Source organism: Meleagris gallopavo, chromosome 6 (genome assembly GCF_905368555.1).
Source record: "Meleagris gallopavo chromosome 6, MGAL_WU_HG_1.1, whole genome shotgun sequence".
In the NCBI taxonomy this organism is placed as follows: domain Eukaryota; kingdom Metazoa; phylum Chordata; class Aves; order Galliformes; family Phasianidae; genus Meleagris; species Meleagris gallopavo.
Genome location: NC_139409.1, coordinates 18,122,320 through 18,145,088, shown reverse-complemented (window position 1 = coordinate 18,145,088; position 22,769 = coordinate 18,122,320). Strand labels below are relative to the sequence as shown.

The following is a 22,769-nucleotide window of genomic DNA, read 5'->3' as shown; positions in this document are numbered from 1 at the left end:
ACTTATAGTAGGAATACCTGAGCTGCTATTTTATAGTCCCATTCTTTATAATCTTTTCACATTAATCTTACTGGCCTATGCAACCTTGAAAGAATCGCAGTTACATAGCTGCCTACTTTAGTCTTGGACAGGTAATCAGAATATTCCCAGATTTGTAAATCAGTTCAATGCAAACAATTAAAAATGTTTATAAGGATTATTTCATCAGTATTCTTACAACTATTGTTTTATATGTTACTATTTATTTCATGCTGAATTTCCAAAATTTAGTTAAATGAAATTTTACTTATCCAATACACAAAGACTGCTGTGAATTTATGATGTTCGCCTTCAATAACAGAGGTGGATGTTGGTGGTATGGCAGTAGAGGTTGTTGCACCTTCCCACCAATATCCCATTACATTTTCTTCTATGAGACAGATGGCAGCAGAGGAGCAGTCTGATAAAGTGGCATCCAACATGCGAGTGCACATGAAGCAAAGGTGTGTAGCTGAAATACTACATTCAGAAAAATTGCACCCATAGGCATTCATCAAGAGTTGCTGAGTGGTTCTGTACTTGCAGCAGCCTGTTTGCCAGAGGGCTGACATGGAGGCTTCCAGTGCCATTTTCCATCTCCCTGTAGGGTATATTTAGTCTCCCCTTGGTGACCTGTAAACACACAGTCCTGGCTAGAAGGATGCAGCAGGAATCTTTTCTGCCACATCCTGACACAGCTGAAATCTGAAATCCTTGTATTAGCTAGGATAGCTTAGGAACCACAGTGATAGCGACAAATAATCTATCTTTCTCTATCAAATAATGTTTTTGTTCTCTTTGTATCTGTTGTAGTTTTCATGGAAATAAATAGGAGGCATTCCTTTCTTTGCAGCTTATGTAAATACGAAATAGTATCTCCAGAGAGATCAAATATAATAGGTCACTCACATAATCTCTGCTCTGTGGTGGTACCATTTAGTAATTCCAGGAATATAATGCATGTAAGTATGACTTCAGGTTGAACTGATCTGTAACTACTCTTTTTTGTATTATTTTTCTTCTCTTACGTGTCTGCCAGTGTATGAATACAAAGGTGAATTAAGGAATCTTTGTGGCCTTTTCACTTAACTCTGACTCACTTTCTGTTTTAGGATATTATTACTATTACATTTCTTATTTTTTGTATTTCTCTTTAAAGTCACTAAGTTGAGCTCTGAATTTGAGATCCAAAACAAAGATTTTTGTAGAAAGAAATGTGTAACACAAAAAATTCCATTTTAATCTCTAGATAAATAATGTGACTACGCAATCTATTTGTGTAAAACAAAACTCAAGAAGTCCAGGAGACTCATACTTGCTACTAAAAAAAAAATCTTGAAAACGAGATTTGATGAAATTAAAAAATGAATACTTTCATTAAACAGTCTGACAACATGTAATATGTCTATAAATGATGCAATAAACTACAGAAATAGCTTCATCATACTTAAAAATGTACATCTGAACATAAGAGAAGGAATCTGCCCACAAGCAAGAAAAACTCAGAATTTCTCTAGAAGTTAAAAATATTAAAATTCACTTAGTTCATCATCTTTGAAGACAAACAGAAAATGCTGCTGAGCATTGACATATAGTTACAATGTGAAATATTGGTCAAAGGAGAAAATTAAACTGCCTTCAGTTTGTGTCAGATTACTCATTTTAGATAAGAAGAAAAACAGTACAATCTCTCCTAATGACAGAAAAGAAATGATGAAAGTAGTGATGAAACATACTTTTGTTTTTCAACACTGCCTCCACTCCAAGCAATTTTAAATGTCTTTATCACTGTTTGTGACATCTTATTTAAAAAGGAAGTTCTGTGTAAGGAAGAACTCAGTATACTGGTGTTCAGACAGGAAAAATACTTGGCACAAATCTAGCAATGATCTGAAATTTTCCTCAGAAATATTTTCCAAAGGAAGACTGCAATCTTTCCAGAAATTGACCATTTCCTCTGAGGAAAATCAAGTTGAGGTCTCCCTGCCCAGATTCTTCTTGTCAACTTTATTTTCTTTTTGCAGAGAGCATGGAAATTGTGAAAGCTCTGCAGGCTGGCAAGGACTGTGAACTCATGCAGTGGGGAGAGGGGCTTCTTCTTTCTGTGGCTTATTCTGGGGGCAGCTATGAGAAATGAGAGAGAAAAATTTGGTTGCTCATCCTCAGTAAATCTGTTTAGAAGTTTACAGTTCAATTTTCTCCATAGCATGAAAGAACAAAATTGAAAAAAGGCATTCAAGTATGTGAGGCAACGAAACTTCGCTATCATGAAACACTTTTTCCCGTATGTGTCCGAAAATTTGTATGGATTTCCTTCTCTACTTGTATTTATTCCTATCTTCATGCCAGCTCTACATAAAGCACAAAAGAGCAGACATTGCCTTTACACAAAAGCCAGTGAAAATTCTCTTTAGTCTTTTGTGTATATCTTGAAAAGAGAACTGAGCATTAATCAATATAGCAAACATGGGAGCAAGCTCCACAGAAGGAAAAACAGAGTTGCTGAGTGAGCTGCTGTGAACACTCTACAGCTGTAGCCCCACAGAATGAATTCCTAGCTTTGCTGAAATCAGTGGCAAGTGCCATATCAGTCACAGAATGCAAAGGGATAAGTGGTGTTACAGCAGTATTTGTTTTCTGGAGATGACAGTGAAGGGCAGTTGCAGTTGAGCAATAACCTCACGTCATAAAAAAAGGGAAATTTTCCTGGTTGCCTGAGTTCCTAAGGCATCAGTGAGATCTGAAATGGTGTATAAAATTCATAAATTGGGCTAGATCTAAGTAGGCTAAAGATGGTGTTGCTGGGCATGGCAGTATAGCAGCACCGTGTCAGGACCTGACACCAAATCCCAAGACCATTTGCCAGTCTCAGGCCTGTGCAGGCCATGGTGCTCAAGTCCTGGCACAGTGCTTGGCAGATGAGCATGGCCCTGTCAGGAATGGGGTATCACAGTGCAAGAGAGCATCTGTGAGGTTTGGCTGCTATGGCCTCAAGGAGCACTAAGAAGCCAAAGGCGTAAATTTGTTCTAACAGGAATGGGAAAAAGGACACACACTTATATTCTTCTCATCTCAAGAAATCAGCACCTATTTAAAATCAATTTATTACAACTGAGAAATAGACCATGGTTCTGTGCTTGTGGCAGCCTGTTTGCCAGAGGGCTGGCATGGAGGCTGCCAGCGCCATTTTCCTTCCCCCCATGGGGTACACGTAGTCTCCCCTTGGTGACCTGTAAATACACAATCCTGGCTAGAAGGATGCGGCAGAAATCTTTTCTGCCACATCCTGACACAGCTGAAATCTGAAATCCTTGTATTAGCTACTTAGGTATCACAGTGATAGGCACAATATGGATTAGATTTGAATACTGTAGAGAAGATTTTCCACTAGAAAATCCCCCAGGATGTCTCTCAAAGTAGCATTAAATTCAGGTCCATTGCAACAGTAACAAGTTCGAAAAATGTGTCAGCACATCTTGAAGCTTTATGGTAGTTAAGATTTATAAAGCATCTATTCCTATGGGAATGGTATGAATTTTACAGGAAAAAAATCTGCTTTAATGTAACAGATATATGCATATTTGTTTCTCTACGACTGCTGGATGATTGAAGAAAAGCTTCAAAATCATCAAGTGAAAATGTCAGACTTTTCAAGTTTTTTTGATAAATGAAATGTTTTCATTTTTAGTCTCAGTTATTTATATTTTCTGCCATACCACTGATGTTAATTAACCTCATTTACATAAACTAATTTAAAACATACACATTTGGAGTGAATCCACTAGTATATCCCATAACAAGCTAGTTAACTAATCTTTTAAGAATCAAGCTAACTGTTTAAAAATGTTATAAAGTTTTAATTTTGTTTACTTCTACTGTTCACTCACATTACAATGATATGTGACACTAATCGTATTGCCGCTGCTGTGTTGATTTAACTTCAATACAAACATGTTCTATTTCAAACTATGAAAAAAAAAAATACATTTCATTAATGAATTTGCTTATTATTATCTTGATTAACACACTGTTTTAAATCAAGTCATTTCTCTACAAGCTGTCCCGAGATTTCAGTGCTTTCTTTCATCACAGATATTTTCCACTGCTTTGAAAAAAATTCACTGTATTAAACAGAATGAATATTGGGAAACTATCAATAGCATGAGTTTAGGACTGTGTTCATGTCACAGGCTTGCTTTATTAAACAATCCGTAGTACTTTTAAGAGAGGAGAAAGGCAGAAGAAAAATGTTGAGATCCTTGGATAAAGAACCATGATCGTATATCGGTCGTGGTTATGATGAGTAACAGCAAAAATCTACAACTTCACTCATGTTACACATATTCAATACTCATAATTCCTCTGGGATCAATGGAAGATAAGTGTTACCTGCCTGAAATAAGGGGATTACATATGTAAGCCCCTGGAGCCAACTGAACAAGGATTACTGCTTCTACTAATTGCTTCATGTTTTACACAATGTTCAATATACTTGATTTTATAATTTTAATTCTGTGAAATTTGTTGTCAGTGGTATGTAAATGATTAGTGACATATGTGAAAAATATTTAGTGAAAATATTTTTACTGTTACAAATGAGTGCCTTCATATGTCGTTAAACTTTTTTTTTTTTTTTTTTTTTTTTTGTTTCTACTTCAAACATTTTAAAAAGCTAACAGAACACTTGAGTGGAAATGGTTTTTATCTAAGATTTGCATATTCTATAAACACAATAAAATGTTACTGAATTCAGTAATTCCCTATGGCATCCATGGGTTGCTAATGGATTTTGCCTGCTTTTAATCTTTTTTAATGTTTATATTTAATAAACTTTGCAAGTCAGATTGTCTACATTTTAGAATTGAGCAGTTATTGAAGTTAAGTAGTTATGATAACAAATTCTGGATAATAATCCCACCCAAAATAAATCAAGCAGGCAATCAAGTATCCACTCAATAATATTGTTCAAAGTGATCATATTCTCCCCTACAATTAATGTACAAATCTTTTTTGTGATTTTCAAGTCGCACCTTGCTCTGCAGCTGAGTTAGTTCTTTTGCAAATACACTGTCAATTGTAGCTGGCATCTGCTGATAAAGAGAGTTGGAAAGGTCTTTCTTAGCAGCTCCTTTGTACTTCACCTACAGGGAAAGAAAAAGGTGACGTAACATGAAAAAGTTGTTGGATACAGAAATCATACTACATATTTTTCCTATTTAATAAAATGGCACTAAGAACGTTAGAACTGGAAAAATCTACTACAGCCTCATAAATTGTCAAGAAAATATACATTTTAAAATGCTTTAGGCAGATCTGTCTAATTCTCAAAGTAATGCAAAGAACCTGTTAATTAAATTCTAGAACTGAAGAGAGAAGTACAAAATAAAGCAAGTCAGTCATTTTTTCTACATTATATTAAGTCATTTCCAAAAAATCAACTTGTATTTTATCATTATGTTTTCTAAAATCTTGCACAATGGTAGCAGTGAGACATCAATAGAACAATATTTTACCAATTAATGCAAAGTAGCAATTAATGCAATTGGAAAAGACAGGATCATTGAAGTTAACGTCTGTCAACATTTTTACTTAATCTTCTCATGTTGCAGACTCATTTTTGAACTCCTTTCTATTTATTGTGCTTTCTCCAGTGTTCAGAACTTGCAATTCCTTATAAAAAGTCTAAAAAATGCAGAGGCCACTCCAAAAGTAATGTCTCCTATTTATTTTCACAGAAACTACATCAGAAACAAGGAGTGCAGTAATACTACTGGATTCTCCGCTACAAAACACTATTTTTCAATGTAGTCACAACCCTCAGTGATGTGTTTTCACCAGCCATGAACAAGAGTCTGTATGCTGTGCTCTTAAATATCTGCACCAGTGGACGTGATCCACTGTATCTGTCACCAGTGCTGAAAGCACCACCCATTGCCTCTCTGTGCTCAATCCACTGGTCTCCGTAAATGTTCAGTACACCCCAGTGAATGATAATTAGTGCAATTTTTTTCTGCACAAAGGAATTCCGTTCCACACCTTTGCTTCATATGCACTTCCAGGTCAGAAGGCATTCTGTCAGACAACCCTTCTGCTGCCATCTGTCACATGGCAACAACATGGAACATAATGTTGGTGGGAAAGTACCACCTCTACTGTCATACCACCAACATCCACCTCTGACGTCATGGGCCAACATAATAAAGTAGGAGGCATCACTTTTGGAGCAGCCTTCGTAGTTCAAAATCGATGAGACGTTTGCTTCAGATCTAAGTTTTCCAAATTTATAAAAAACATTTCACTTATTGCTGAGAAAGTATTCATATATATGAAAGACATATTAAACGAGTTTGTCAAATTTTATTAGCTTCCTGTGCAATATACAGTTGTTTTTTTAATAGTTCCCTTTACATAATACATAGGTAAATAATTTGCTAAATATTTGTGGGTGTCCCCCAAAACAGAGGATTTTTTCACTGCTGTTAAGAATTTAAGAAGTGCTCAAGTTTTGCAAAGACAGGTTATGGGACACTAGAGGTCAGTAATTTACTAGATAAACCATTCATCATATTATTGCGTTTAACAAATCTCACTGCACTAAGACAACAATGGGATATGAAACACAACCTGCTTTAAATTATGAAAAAATACGGATATAAAGAGAGTAAACTGTGGTCTAACTTTTTGGAAGCTGCCATTTTTTTTGCCACTACACATGGATTTGCTCCCTTGCAAGTGAACTGATAGGTGACCTGTGGATGGCCTTCACCTGATCCTTGTTCCAATTCCCTTACTGAAGAACGGGTGTAATAACACAGTAACAGGTCTCTCTCTCCTTTGACAGGCTATTTGTGCACAAGTGTAGTTAGCAAAGCTCATCAATGCAGAATAACTATCAAGAAATCCTTTTGCTATTCCTCAGTTGATCCACAAAATGGCACAGAATGTCTCAGAGTTGTTAAGAAAACATATTTTGGAATCCTGGAATAAAAGGGTTATATAAGTATATGTGGGTATACATTATACACTAATTATAGTGCTTCAAATCACATCAACTTTAAGCAGAATTATTGTTTATAATAAGCCATCCTTCCCCTGCTCATAAATATAATCTTCAATTCACAATGTTTTTACCAAGAATAAGAAGCAAAGAGAATTCTTTTTGGTCTTACCTCAGAAATAAAATCACCAACACTTTTCACATGTTTTAGCTGAGGGGTGTCAGGTACAAATATGCACTTGCCCTTAGATTTTTCAAATTCTTCTTTGTAGTGTACCTATAAAAAGAAAAAAGAGATCAGTTGTTCATAAAAGCTGAAAAATATACAATGGCTGGTTGTATTTTATTTATTTATAATAATAATGTGCTCAATGGCTTGCAAACTTCTTAGGCCATGCAGAGAAATATCCAGTTCTCATACAGAATCAGGAATGTAAAAGTCATAGAGCTCTTTAATATTAAAGATGATAAATGCATTGTTTTTCTCTATGTGTACAGCACAATTTTTCCACTGCCCATAGATGTTCTGCTCATCTAAACAAAAGAGAGATGAATCAAGACTTTTCTCTTTGACCTTACAGATAAAATTGTTAGACTGGCTTCCAACACAGATCTTGCAAGCCCAGAATCTGGATACCATAATCAAACGTCTCTTTATAAATCCAAGAGTTAAAGCAAAAAATTCACAAGTCCATTGCCAAAACACTGCCTACAAAGCATCCCTATGGTTGTGACATGCAGGTAATATCAGAGTCTCTTAAAAAGCCAAGAAAATTTTATATCAGCCCATCTCCTAAGTCACGTATATACATGACTAAATGCATTTTGGGTGCCAAACACTACAATGTATTCTGCAAAAAAGCAAGAGCTTATTTTTTAGAAAACACCACAAAGTCCCTTCTTTTTTCCTACCAGACAATAGGTGCAGCTGCAGTATGCAGTTATCTGAGACAACCAATCTGTTGATGTTATCTGAAACATCAATCTGTTGATGAAGTCAAGTCAGAGCTGGTTTTTACTAGTGAGACTGAAGAGTGGCAGCATCTACAGACATAGTGAATGTGCAGGGGATCTTTACTACATACAAACTATGAAGAAATATGGTGAATACAACAAGATTGATTAAACACATTCTAAAGGCAGACAACTTCTTTGTGTAGTCCTTACTTTTAAAGGTACTCCCAATAAGTAGCCTTAAATGATTTTACTGAGATGTCTTTATTTTCATATAGTATAGTTTAATTCAAGGCAAGTTGAATTATTTAGGATTAAACTTTCCTGGTTACTATCTGCTACCATTTCTCTAACCTCATTTTCACATTCTGCACCATGCATTTATGCACTCCCAGCTTGCTGACAAGCAGCAGACAAAGCAACATGACCATTACCAAAATATGTGGTATTAATTTCCTCCTTCTGTGCATTCTTAATGGGTATCACAAGTTCTAATCTACATTCCTATAAAGTGACTTGGAAAATTCATGAGGAATAATGGTAGTTTACATAGAATCAGCTCTTGAACTTTTTGATTAAGCTTTTTGTCCTCCATAAAATGAATTATATAATGCCAAATTCCCTTCAGACTGTTGATCGCATAATCCCCACATAGGAAATAATTTTGGTTACAGTGAGCTTTGGACTACTGAATGAATTTACATCCCTTTACTGAATCATACAATCCCCCTTTATGAACTACAGTGTATTCTAAGTAAAAAAAGTTCAGGAAATAAAGGGTGTAAAATTACTGTATGTCATCATTTCACTCAGGGCCACATTGATCTCATAGTTCATGTAACCTTTGTGCGTGTCATTGTGCTTCTAGGTAACCACAGAGCAATGCACAGAAACTGCAGTGTCATGATAAGGATGAGCAGGTGCCTACACAGCCATCCTGTGTGCATGCATGTGCTTTTAAGGCTGTGCATGATATGAAGTGTGAAGGTTCACATGAATGGCTTAAAAAGCACCCTTGAAGAATTATGACTATTCACAGCAATATGGTTGAGTAAGACTCTAGGATTATCTATAAAGCTGTCTACTGGTTAGGTTTGATGGAATTACCAGTAGAATGCCTGTAAAATTGGGGCTCTGGCAGAGGACATGGAGAACCGTGCTGGTCACAACTTAGATAAATCACACACAGATAACTGAAAGCTAACTGTAATTGCATCCATTTTAATTAGAATAATAATTACATTCAGAAATCAAGCATGAAAGCCTCCTAAGGTATTTTTTAACTGGGGGGAAGGGGACTAGAAGACATAATCAAAGCCATTCTGCCGTAGAAATCCTTACAAAATAATCAAAAGAAATAAAGGAGTAATGTCACTCTGTTATTACTCATATTTATTACGGTAATCCACACAGGATCAAATGAGTCATTTAGAGAGGACATACAACAAAATTTGTGTGTCCACTTTTAATTCAGCACACTTCATTCTGTTACAGAAGTGTTTAGATCACTTAGAATCAGGCAATGGAAGACAAAATGAGACAAGTATAACGTAGTCATGATGCGTACTTAAAATGTCTATTTATTTTTAATGAAGTAAGTGGGACACTGAAGCAGTTGGCTATGACAGAACATAATCAATTGCTGGAAGAAACATGCAGAGAAATCAATATTCTTCAAAAAAGTTTGGTGTTACAAAATCAAACAGCTAAAATAGGAAATTTTGCCTTTAAGTGACTTACCATTCACCACAATACACTCTGTTTAGGTTGAAGTAGGTCTGGTAAACCTTAGAAAAAGAACAGATGATAGGAAAAAATTGCAAATGATGGCCTACAGCCACCACTGCCCTTTTGATATACTTTCGAAGGTCAGTATTTCATTAAAGCCTCTAAAGTTTTTAAAAGCTCTCTCCCGAACCCTTTTTCATCCCCAACGCATCATAAAACTACTCTGATCAGCAGCACAGCTATCCAGTAACACTGGATTAAAATTCCTAGACAATCACCAAAAGGATAAGCTTCAAACTGACTTGTTTGTTTTGCTCAATGGATGTTATTTGGCTAAAAACAAACTTTATCAAAGGTCATCCAATATCTAGGCTGAAGCTTCCTGGCTCACCAAGAAAATTCATCTTGTCCATGGCTTGCTCGAAGAAGAAAAATTCAAGTAGTATCAGCCTAATCCAAGACTAACCCAAGCAGTTACCTTTCTTTTGTATTCAAGGGTACATATTTACCTCATTTAAATATGAAAAACCGTTCTTCATATTTTGACACCACTTACAATATGAATGGCGATGTTGACCAACATGCCAAGATCCACTGTAGAACTGTCATCTCTCAAGGATCCCGTTAGGCTTGGAAGAGCCACAAAAAGGCCTGAACTTTCTCATCTAGCTCTTAGTCTGGATTGAAAGAGAACTTTTTTTTTCCACTATCATTTCCTTATCCAATTCTTCATTTTCTTAGTTTATAATCTTTCATAACAGTGTAAGAACTGTGTCAGATCACAGATCTATCTAAATCCACTTTCTGTGGCCACAGAAAACTAGAGAAAAGTGTGAGGACAAGCATACAATATTATTGCTCCATAGTATTCTACTAGTCAAGAGAAATTTGGACCTCAAAGTACCCCTGAGCTAAATGCTCTTACTAGTAATGGTGAGCCTAGAAAAATAGCTCCGGCTGAATTAGCTTGTCCCAAGCCTACTGTTACCTGAGGAAAAGCACTACTACATCACTTGGCTCTATGTCTCTTTAGCTCTTCCTTTATGTATCCTGAGGCAAAGCTGCTCCCATACAAGGATAGATAGATGGTGATACTATTTTTGCTCTAGGTGACAAAAAGCACTGGTACCACACAGGACTGAAATACAGCAGAATCTTCAGAAGACACAGTATCTGTCTCTACCAAAAAGCATTCACAATATTACATTACATATTCAGATCAAAGAAGAGATGACGGGATACTAAAATATAAATAATACAAGCAAATGGATAGGCTCAGTTCCAATATGGAAGAGAGAAGGCCTGGAATGGAAGGTAATTCATTTAGATTGAATATACATGACAGTTTTGAAAGCATCGATGAAATAAAATTGCATAGTAGAGGAAGATTAAATGAAATGGCTTTAGGGAGAAACAATTCAGGGGGTATCAGAGTCACAGAACAAATATCTTCCAACTTTAAATGAAGATGGGGATTTCCTGAAGAATGGAAGCACACAAACACCAGCTTCTCCCCCGTGTACAGTTCAAGCCGGACAGTTGCACATGCACTCAGGCATGCCATCACAACCATTTTTTTTTAATCATATTGCCAAATTAAAGTCAGCCTGAAAAGAATGCAGGGTGAGTGTAATGCAATCACAGTATCTCAAGTCACAAGTGCTCCTGTTACTGTGCTCTCATGGAGGAGCTGTGCTGGCAGGCTACCAGACTGACAAGGACAATCACCCTGTCCCGTGATCCACAAGGACAAGGGCCACTGTCACAAAGTCATCTTGGTGCAAAACTGCAAACTCCCCCCAAAAAACACTATGCAGCTAAAATGAACAGACATTCACCAACAAATTCACACAAACATCAGTTTGACCAAAGATTCACGGGGGGGGGGTGGGGGGGGGGGGGTAAGCATGAAGAATATATTAAAAGTTTTGAACATTATTGTATCAAAATGTAAATTCCTTGCAGCTGATTGGGCTCCTCAGTGAAGTGTGCAAGGTGAAGAACCTACTACAGAACATTACTGGTCACAAGAAATTCCAGTTCATTCCCTAAGCATACACACATTCCATCCAAGCCAATCAGAACACAACTACTGACTTCAGCAAAGGCTGAATAAAGCCCCCAAAATGAGTGTCATTTTTTAAACAAAGAACATCATCTTTGAAATTAAATTTGTTCTGGATCATTACTTATTACTACAGTCTTGAAAGTATTAATGACACATTGCCATTATGTTTCACATATCTCAATGAAAATCAAAAGTATTTGCAGGCTAAATGTAAGACAAGCTCTCAGCAAAAGACCACATCTCTACACTGTTACATGTTACAGGAACCTGGCTTAACTTAATTACTCGCTTTCCCCAAGACCCTGCAAAAATTTAGAAAAAATACAACTGCTAAATGTAGTGTCTAACAGTTACCACCAACATTACCACTAATGGGTACACAGCACAGTAGTCATTTCTTTCAATGAAAACAAATATTTCTTTAACATTTTTCAAGGAGTTTTTGCCTTGCAGAACAGCAACCATGTTTAGAAAAACTGCACAGAAACAAGAAATATTTTGGGTCAGACTGATATTCCATCTCCATTTTTATTTGGCCTTCCCATGTTTTATGTCAGATGCTGTCCATTTCCCACAGAAAACTTGTAGACAGCCATCAGTAAAAATAGTAATAATCTCTACCACTTCCTAAAATAGCTTGAGATTACAAAGGAGCCATCATAGTAGCTTCTTTTAAGGATCTTTCTAATTTTCAGCAATCTTCTTGTGAAAATTAAAGTACTACTAGATGGTCCATGTACAAAGAGAGAGCTTTTTATTTGTCAAGTCACACTTTTGAGCCAGCACTGTAAAACCTACATCCCCAAGGTACTGTTTATCATATTTTTTTCTGATACATATCCTCTCATCATTTAAAACATAGATTCTGTACGCCCTATTCTCAAAATATCATTAACCTTGAACAATAACATCCTGAACCTTGTATTAATGCAACATATGCTGTGGTAATATTATAACACATTATGAAACAGTCCCCAATTTCAGTTTCATTAGGAGAATAGTTGTGAAAAAACGTCTCTCTCCACTGATGTTTTCTCAGTTGCCACCATCCTCAACATGCTGTATAGAACAATAATTCCAATTGCAGTTCATATGAAAGGGAAAAGCTCATTCAGACTCACTTTACCCTATCATTTCAGTGGGTTTTTCCCATAACTGCAAGTCACTAACAATATGTTACCCAGATTTGAGCTTCCATCACCAAAGACTAATAGACAATAACCAAAGTTCATCTGTTTATTTTTATCTTCTCTTTACAGCTATGTAACTACAGAATCCAATTCTATTTTAACTAACCAAACTTCATAGAATTGAGCAGCAATTGGCAAAAATATTGCATTTTACTGGTGAGATCAGCCAAAGTGTTCTCATGGGAATCATCCTCTGCATGAGACCCAACTTTTGAAACTTCTTCCTAGGCGTATGCTTCATACAGCTTAAGTGCTCCAAAAAACTTATCCTTCCACAGTTAATAATAATTCAAGGCATCAGAGCATGCTGTGCTTTTCTATTATTTGTGCCTTATATTTGAGCCTTGGATGGGCATATGCTGCATGACACATTTCTGAGTAAATATGGACTGTAAATGTATATATGTGGTAAAAATAAAACCACTGAAAAGAGAAATGCAAATATAAGCATGCAAACTATCACTGTCACTTACATCACTTATTATTTCACTGCATTTTCGGGCCAGCTCCATGTTTCTGTCCTCAATAACAGGCTTGAGGAAGACCTATAAAAGAAAGGTAATTATTCCAGGTTTCTTGTCCTAAAAGAGTAACAAGAAAAAATATATATATTTCTAAAAGCTATTGGGTTTAACTCACCCTTTCTTCTTCTCCATTCTCATTTTCATCCTCTGTAAATTCCTGTGTGACAGATACTCGCATTTTAATACTTGGAGAAAACAGCAATGAAAACTCTAAAAAGGACCAGAATTGCAGGAAACAGCTCAGACTCTACAGCATGCCTGGAATCAATGCTTCATTTGTGTCCTCCACCACACTTAACTTTACCAAGGCTCCTTCCTTATTTAGGCAGCACTTGATAGTCTTTATCTGAACAATTCAGTGTGAGTGAACTGAAAGGCATTGCAGATGGCCTTGCTAGCTATCAGTTGCAGCAGAGCTAATGCTTTCTTAAGATAAAATATAATTAAATGACCTATCCCTGTCAACTATTTATAAAATGACTATGAACACACTTCATTAAAATACCGAGATTCAATTAATTCATAACATAAGCAATTTAGCAAAATTAACAGGCTTAAAAGGGAAACACTGATTCTATGGGAAAACTGTGCAGTTCTAAGATTCAAGGCATGCAGACTCCAAAGCTAGTCATCACAAAATTTTATTTTGCTGGTCCAATTAAAAAAATACACTATTCTTATTTTCCAGTAGATGTGGCAGCTAGTATATTTACCAGGAAATAGACTTCTTCCATCAAGCATAAACCATTTCTTAAACTTTTTCCATATTACTAATTAATATGTGGAGAAAACATGAAAACTCTAGAAAGTTTCAGAATTTCAGGAAATGGTTCAGACTCTACAGGATACCTGAAATCAATGAAGTTAGCTAAAGTTTAAATCTGTGCATAGACAGATTCAAACACATCTGCATACTTACAAACATACATGGCTATGTATTTACACAACCATGCAAGTTTATTCACCATTAAAATTGTCGTGATCTCAAAACCAACCTTTCCCAATATGAAGTCCGGCTAACATGAAACTGAAATACATTCTTATTCCAGTGGATATGGTGTCACAGTGTTTGCATCTGTAAAACACATAAGTATATATTACAGGACCAGTCAGAGTAATCAGAATTTTATTATTTTCTTTCTAAACTGTAGAATGCATACTTCTCATTTTATACAGGTCAGATTTTGAACTTCATCTAGAAGAGTGATTCACCACTACAGGGTTTTGCAATCAGACAAAGATATAAGCAATGTGTGCTCTTGGAAAACCTCTTCAAAGAATATTGAGTACTTGAGCCCAAACACAATGCCCCCTAAGATCTTATTTAAAAACACACATTCCTGGAGGGTGAGGCAGAGTATGTTAAGAAAAAAGGCACAAACTGCTTTCATGCTTTCAGTCTATAATAATCAAGATATAGTATTCATTATGGATTAATATTATGGAAAGATTTTTCATCCTGTTATTTCAAATATAAGCTCATGACATCCACATTTCAACTGGCATTGCTGATGATCAGGTTGAAACCTGAAGGCCTGGTTTGTGTAGGTGAGGATCACCCGTAATTTAATATGACAGCTTTTGGAGCCCAGGACATTTCATCGTCATGGAGAAGAGTAGTGTAGTCTTACAAGTCAGGTATGCACAATAACAGGTCATTTCTGAAAACTATCACAGCAGAAGATATATTCCTAAGCAACGGATTTGTACATGACTTCAAGCACCACATGTTAAGACCTACAAAAACTCAGAAATGTAGCACCAAAGCTTCTGTGATACTGTTTTAAATATGGTATTCTTCCACCATCATTAATTTATCTTTCGTTCCTACATTTAATAAATTACATATGTGAAGACTCTGAAAAAATAGCTAAGAGTAGAGAAGAGCTATTAGTAGCTGCAAAAGTTGCTGAATATGGGAAAATCTTTTTCTATTTTCTGTGATGGAAAGTAAACATAGTCAAAATGACCAAGAGAAAACTGTTTGGATTTGGGGTTGATGGGAGCCTGTTCAGATTTTTAGCATGCTTACATTGTATTTGGTGTTTTTTTTCAGTAACTGAACACAGCATAATTTACTATATATTAATCGCGCTTTGGATTGTTCATAATAAAGATCTACTTTCTCATTAACATGAGCCTGAATTGATTTCACAGAATTTCATCTTTTCCCATTTTTTGCATGACCTATGTCAGGTATAACTGGGCATTCAAACATGCTGTGTTCCATATAACTTCTATAATACAGGGATTGCAAAGCTACTGCTGCAAACCATCATAATAAAGAAAAATACAATATTAAGCAAAAAAAATGAGTAAGGGAAAAATTCTGCAGTATACATACTAAGTATACATACAAGTTATTCAGTATGGCACTCCACAGGTAATAGATGTAGTTAGAGGCTATATGATACAGAAACTTGCCTATCTTCTTTTTTTCTCCTCCAAACGTGGAACAGTATCTGGTAACATTCAGTGTGCCATACAGCAACCCTGAAATTCAAATATATCCAGATAAAATGCAGAGAGGAGTTTCAAAGAATCCTTGGGTACTCCAGGTTGGAAGAGACCCTGAAGATCATCCAGTTCCAACCCCACTGGATCAGGCTGCCCAGGATCCCATCCAACCATGTCTTGGACTCTTCCAGGGATAGGGAGAATTTGTTATGATCATTTAAGAGTCGCACAGTTTAAAAGTGCGTTATGGTTCCATTAACAGCCTGCAGGTCAAGAACAACAAATAAAATGGAATCAACAGGCACATTTGGCATAGCAAATATTTGTGTATGTTGACAGGTATTTTAAAAACTACTCTAAAAATACATCCAATCTGAATAAAGATCTAGATAAATAATGACCTTTAATCTTCAAAATGATTATGAAGAAGCACTGTTTTACTAAAGATTAATTGCAAAATATGCTTTTTCCAAAACCTCCAAACTTACACTTCTGAACCATTTTCCATTGTATATAATGAGTATGCAATCATTCATTTTGACATGAAAAAACACAGATTGTTTAAAATCCAGTTGCTGAAAATTTTAAGAAAACTGCACTGAAATGGACTGCTGAGGTATGTATACACAATATTTGTTAGCATATAGGGTGTGACAAAATGAGATTTTATAATTGAATTATAGATATTTTAAGAATATCTGCAGAACCTCTGCATATACACAACAGGTTATTCAGAGGATTACCCAATATAAATTCATTCAAATTTTGTAAGGAAATTCTGCATAGATTTCTACTTCCAGCCATCCTGCATGGACATCTCACATCTTAGTTCAAGTTTGATCTCACAGCTTAGGAACAAGGCATAAGGGATCTTAATTCCTCATTAGTATGAGCTGCTCCAGCACACACAGGAGGCAGTCACACAGTTGGCCAACCATCCTGTTTAGATCACACACAGCTGTGACCATACCAGTCCAGAGCAACGTCATCTCCTTGCTTCTTTATCAGTATTTTTAGAAATGCATTTGGGTGATTTTAGCCAGAAAGTTCAAAGACCTCCACTCATTCTGGTCCAGATGCACACAGCAATTCAGCAGCCACGCTCAGTTCCATCACTGAACAAAGGCAACCACTGGACTTGGCATAATCCCAAAAACCCTTATGAGATCTGCACCATCCACACACATTGCTGAATTTTTATCATTTCACTGGACAGCAGAAACTGTGCTTGTCCCAGAAAAGGTACCTGAACATAACAATCTCAAACATATTTAGCAGAGTTCTTTATGAAGCGTTTGAACACAGATTGTAATGCAAAGACAGAGGTAATTCGGCTGCAAAATCTGCACAGCATTACAGATATATGTGTTATGAATGCACTCTTTTGTGGTTCTGGACTGAAAACATGATAGGAACAGAGTATTAATGCTCTAACTATCCTGCTTTCAGTGAGTTAAAAATCAACCCACAGACTTCCCTGAGAAAAGAACATAATTTTCTGTTCTCTCTGGACAGATGCACACATCACAGAAATAAGTACAATTAATTCAACAGAACACAGCTGGTGGTCTCTTTTCAAAAGGCACACAAGGAATTTGTAAGCACTGAGATTCAATTACTGCTCATTTCTAGAAATACTCATCTATCAGGCTGGAAGTTAGTAGCAGCACCGCCCAAGGAAGTTCATAGTTAGGCTATCAGGATTGCAATCACAAACAGAAAGAAAGCACGGGTTCCCGGACTGCCAAATTTAGCCTCTCCTGAATATGAAATATCAATTAACATCAGCAAAAGCGATGGTTCTATTTATAGAAAAGGCTAAACCACAAGCTTGTATCTGTCAGATCATTAACACTGCATTTGTCAGCAGCAGCTCAAAATCTGCAAATATCTCATTGTCTAAGCAAAGATTTTCATTCAATAGAAGTTCTTATTCAAAGTTTTAGTATATCAAGGAATTGTAATTGTATTTTTAAAAATAAATAAAAATAAGATGTTAGAACACTGATTTGTGAAACCCAGAAAGCCTAATAGTTTTTCAAGTGCCTTACTTATCATAAAAGTAGATTATTTTATTTTACAAACATGCTCACAGAAATGGTGTTTAAGCACAACTGCATTTTAATGACAGATCATTTCGAAATTCATACAGTACAAATAGTTTCACATAATAACACCTAATCTAATCTGGTTAAACAGAAGCAGTGTAGCTATGCTATCATGACACTGCCTGAGTTAATAAACCCTTTTCCACACAGCTAATTATCCTGAGAAATGAATCATGCAGACCAGAAGTGGGAGTATTCACCATGATGCACTGTGCCATGCAAATGTAAACTTAGCTGTGGTGAGTAACAATATACTGAAATAAACCAGTGTAAAACTTTTTCAGACAATGAGTTCTAAAAAACACAAAGTCACAGTGTCATTTTTCTGACAATATTCATGTAAGTGCCTACTACTTTTGCACAATAGCCTTTAAGCTTCAAAAATGGTATTTCCTAAATGGGATACACAGCTTCCATTGTTCTTTATCACTTGTTAAAATGAACATTAAATCCTTAACAATTTGGCATTTCCACTCTAAATTTAATTTTCACATTAATCAGAAGCTTAATCACAAGTTGATGCAGCAGGAGACAAAATGACTGCATTGCCACCGTTTCATCTACTCTACCTGACCCAGTTGCAGATTTCCCCCCTCTTGCCTATCATCAAAAAATCCCTTTCACCTTACTCAAGTATCCAAACAGGTACCATCATCCACCAAAGTTATGGCAGAGCAGCAGACTCTGCTAGTCCCCATAACCAGTGGAGAGCAGCATACATCCAAGTTATCTGCCCTGCAGAAGGTAGATAGTAAATGAAATAAACAGTTGACTCGGTTACTGTATGAGATTTCCTTAAAACCTAAATCACTTTCAGCAGAAGAGAGATTCAAAAAGGAAGACACGGCTTCTCTCTTTGTATTCCTCAAATGCAGAAAGCTTTAGATAATATTTATAAGATTTCCATTCAGAAAAATTTCACTTTAACCAAACATAAATCCTACAGAAGAAAATATCAAGACTGTTTTGTGAGAAATGGGAAATTTTACCTTTCTGTGAATTACAGCTAAAATTATCACCAACTGTAGGTAAAAGATATGAAGCTGGAGGTAAATATTTTTAATTTTGCACCAACACATTCTAAACAGCCAAAGATGCTCTCTTATTCCTTTCAGTGATTAATGTAATCTAATAAGTACATTACTACACTACATTACAAACCATGAAAAGATATATTTCACTTACAAACAGACTCGTTCTCTTTCATGTATTTTCTTAGCTTTACAGACTGGGTATAAAGAATTTTTCTTGTGGCATTATTTAGAAGTCAACTGCCTGAATTGAGAAAATTGAGCCTTTTCTACAAATTTAATTCAGCTCTGAGGTGAGAGGTGGATGGATATAATCATAAGTAATATATAAATTTTGAAAATCTTTATTACTTTACTGTTCTGGAAAATTTCAGGTTTCTATGATTCTCATCTAAGTTTAATCTTGCATTTAATTGCTTGTGGCAGCTGATGATAAAATAAAAAACTAAGTTCTTCATTAACAGATATTTAAAATCTTATATTTTAAAATGCAAAGATTAAAAAAGAAAGAAAATTCTGGCACTTAGTTAATGATGAAAAATTTATTCAAGGAACTTCATTTTTTTTTATCAAGACATAATTTCAATCATAAATAATTGTTGGGGAAAGTAGAATAACTAAATGATAAATAAATAAATAAATAAATACAGACAGATAGACATACTGTAATTTTGCAGAACACTGAATGCCCTTAATGTCCATAGAACCCTGACTCTCGTGTAGTTGTCCCTCATTTTGTGAACTGTGCTCACTGTAAGATTCAAACAAGGCAAGAAGTTACACACACGTTGTATCCAGGACAGTTTAAATCTGGAGGGCTGTAGTCAGCCTTCCGTCCTAGCATACTGTTCCACTTTAAGACAGCTATACAGAACAGCTTTTATTATGAATTTAGCAGCATATTCAAAGACAAAGCACATCCTGAAAATATCCATTATTTTGAAGAGACCAAATATGTAAGGATTGATATACAGCTCATTTATCCAAAAAGCTTCCATTTCAAAATAATTTGCTGGAATAAATATTATTTTGTAGTGTTTATAATAAACTGCAAAGGATTTTGAAAGAAAACTGTTAATGCACTGAAAAGAGCCTTATAGCAAAGAACTTTGTACTGAGGGCTCCCTGGACCATCGAATCCTGTAATTGAGTTCCCAGTTGTGATGCAGGAGAGCAACTTACCAGTTCTTAAGCACTGACTACAGTGTTGAAGAAAACATACTAAAAATACGTACAATAGCTAACAATAATAAGGCACAGGAATGTCAGATCCTTACATACACTCTGTTTAACAATGATATACACAAGTTTCCATGACAACAGTGATCCGATGATAAAAACATCTTCTTCCATCATCCACTGAAAAAAACATTTCAGCTTATATCATCGATGAAGTGGCAAGCACCTAATTTAGAAATGTCGACATGCATTCAAAGAAATGCATATAATATTCTTACAGGATTTTACTGAATAACTGAACCAGATTAAATTGATTCATTACTGGGCAAATTTTTTTAGCCTCCAAAGCAAGTTACATAAAACTTTACCTCTTGCTTTAGTCACTGCCTACAGTTTAGCAACAAAACTTCAGATTAAAATTTTCTTTTCCTGTGGAAATCTCTTCTTCATATATCAAATACAAGCTGATCTATCATTTCACAAAGAAACAGTGCATACTGTAGCAGATATACACATCAAAAACTTTATGAGAATGCAACCTTGATCAGGCCCAAGTAATATGCTGTATGCCTGAAAACTCAACACTCTTCCAGTTGTCACTGAATTCAGCACAATACTTTATTTACCTCTCACTACTTTTCAAAAAAATCACAACAGATCAGCAATATCAGATCAGCTGTAACCACAGAAAATCTGGAGCATTAATAACATTAGTTCCCACTGAATTCCACACAATTTAAAGTAAGAATCTGTTTTGTCCTATTTTAAAATTGTCTTCATTTTGCTCCATCATTCACACAAATGTATATACACATATATATAAATATTACTATTATTTTTAATTTATCAATTCTGTCACTTGCTTTCACAGAAGAGCATCACCTTGCTTCTACTCTGTACCATTTTCTTAAAGTGTCTCATTGTTTCTTTCTTAACATGACTGTGTTGTCATTCCTGGAATACAATAACCCTTGTAAACAATTGTACTGAAATTAGAGGAAGTTAGGGGAAGTCAACCTGCAGTTACCTGGATACTCACATTTCTAAGTAAGCAGACGTGTCGTGAAAAGTGCCACCATAATACTTACAAAAACTAAGTTCTCAAATTTTACTATGGGAAATAATAGTTTCCAAAAGTTAATAATACCAATTTAGTCTTGCACTGCTCTTCATGTAACACAGTACACCCAAATTACCATATTAAAAGCACACTGAATTACAGTTCATCAAATCAAGGAAAGCTAATGCCTGCGCCAAGTGAAATAGTGCAGCAAGTATCTTCCGAGAAAAGAAAGGCAAAGGAAACACTATACCAAGTGTTTTGTACATCACAGAAATATCCAGAAATTCTGCCCTCAGGCAAGATCTCTTGTTGCCATTAATAACATTAAATTCAATAAATGTTTTATCCTAATACAGCTTCTTGTGGATAAGATTTTGAAGAATTTTTATAAATAGAGGTCTAGAGCCTTTGATGGGGGCTACAGGCAGAGGGTAACAAGTCCTCTTCCTGTATACAGACATTTGAGCGCTGGGCTGCAGCCTGGGATAAATGAAAACAGCCATGGCTCCAGTCGTTCCAGCTGGGTGACATCGCTGCCGACTCATGGCACCAGGCAAAACCAGCACAGTCAGAGATTGGGATGTGCAGCAGGAATTGTTCAGAGAACAAGCTGCTTCCTTAGAATTCCTGGAATTTTTTAGAGAATTCAGACCTACTCTACAGAATTGCTCCTTGCTATACATCTGATGATACATGACCATGCTATAATTCTGCTTTACAACCTGGCAAACAAGGGGTCATGAATTAAAGCAGCATCTCTACAGTACAAAAGGAAGCCTATGAAGACCAAGGTTTCACAGCTCCCAGCCCTACAATTCTAAATGCTGGTATCATCGAGCTTCTCAGTACCATCTTATCCAGCTCTTTTTCAGCAGATTTTCCTGTTATTTCCAGCATAAACTAACTTAGCTTCTATTCTACCTACAGCATCAAAGAATGAAGGCTTTATCGAGAACATGCTGCTATCCGTTAAACAAATTTTAGAGTAATATAACTATAAAAGTAACTATAAAAGAAAAAATGGGAGAAGAACAGCTTTAACTTAGGATTTCATACTTAATTATAATTAGTGAGCAACTAGGTTAACATGCAGTATAGGGTTAGAATAACTGTGCAGGTACTTGTTATGCAAATTAATTTGAATGTCTCTGAGTTACTGGTAGCAGCCATTTGGCATGAAATGAGTAAAATAACCTCTATGGAAGCTGGGCATATATTTCTTCCTTGTCTTCTGAAGCCTAAATTAAAGTTATATTAAGACTTAAGTTCCTATACTGATATAAAAAGTGATACTAAAAAGTGATAAGTCCTGTTGGGTACATTTCTATTTAAATTGCATTTTTTGTAAATAGTCTTTTTTTTTTTCTTTTTTCTTTTATATACATATACAAACCACCACCAGAGAATTAATCTATGCTGGGACCTAAGGCCTAGCTTTGAAGAGCTTTTAGT

At 35.7% G+C, this 22,769-nt stretch overlaps 1 protein-coding gene across 7 annotated transcripts in view; it reads right to left on the bottom strand.

Annotated features, from left to right (window-relative positions):
• The window catches only part of NEBL (nebulette), a 242,846-nt gene that overhangs the window by 76,080 nt on the left and 143,997 nt on the right, over positions 1 to 22,769 (bottom strand). Inside the window, exons 2-6 of one of the 7 annotated variants that reach the window (XM_085227297.1) lie at positions 14,475 to 14,554; positions 13,595 to 13,650; positions 13,429 to 13,500; positions 7,188 to 7,292; positions 5,049 to 5,159 (exon numbers count right to left, since the gene is read on the bottom strand). The exons of 2 other annotated variants lie outside the window; for them this stretch is intronic. In XM_085227297.1, the coding sequence (XP_085083423.1) occupies positions 5,049 to 5,159; positions 7,188 to 7,292; positions 13,429 to 13,500; positions 13,595 to 13,650; positions 14,475 to 14,554 (424 nt within the window). Of the gene's footprint in view, positions 1 to 5,048; positions 5,160 to 7,187; positions 7,293 to 9,709; positions 9,757 to 13,428; positions 13,501 to 13,594; positions 13,774 to 14,474; positions 14,555 to 22,769 lie in introns of those variants that run through there. 4 more of the 7 variants (XM_085227292.1, XM_085227294.1, XM_085227291.1 and 1 more) reach the window with 4 other exon arrangements.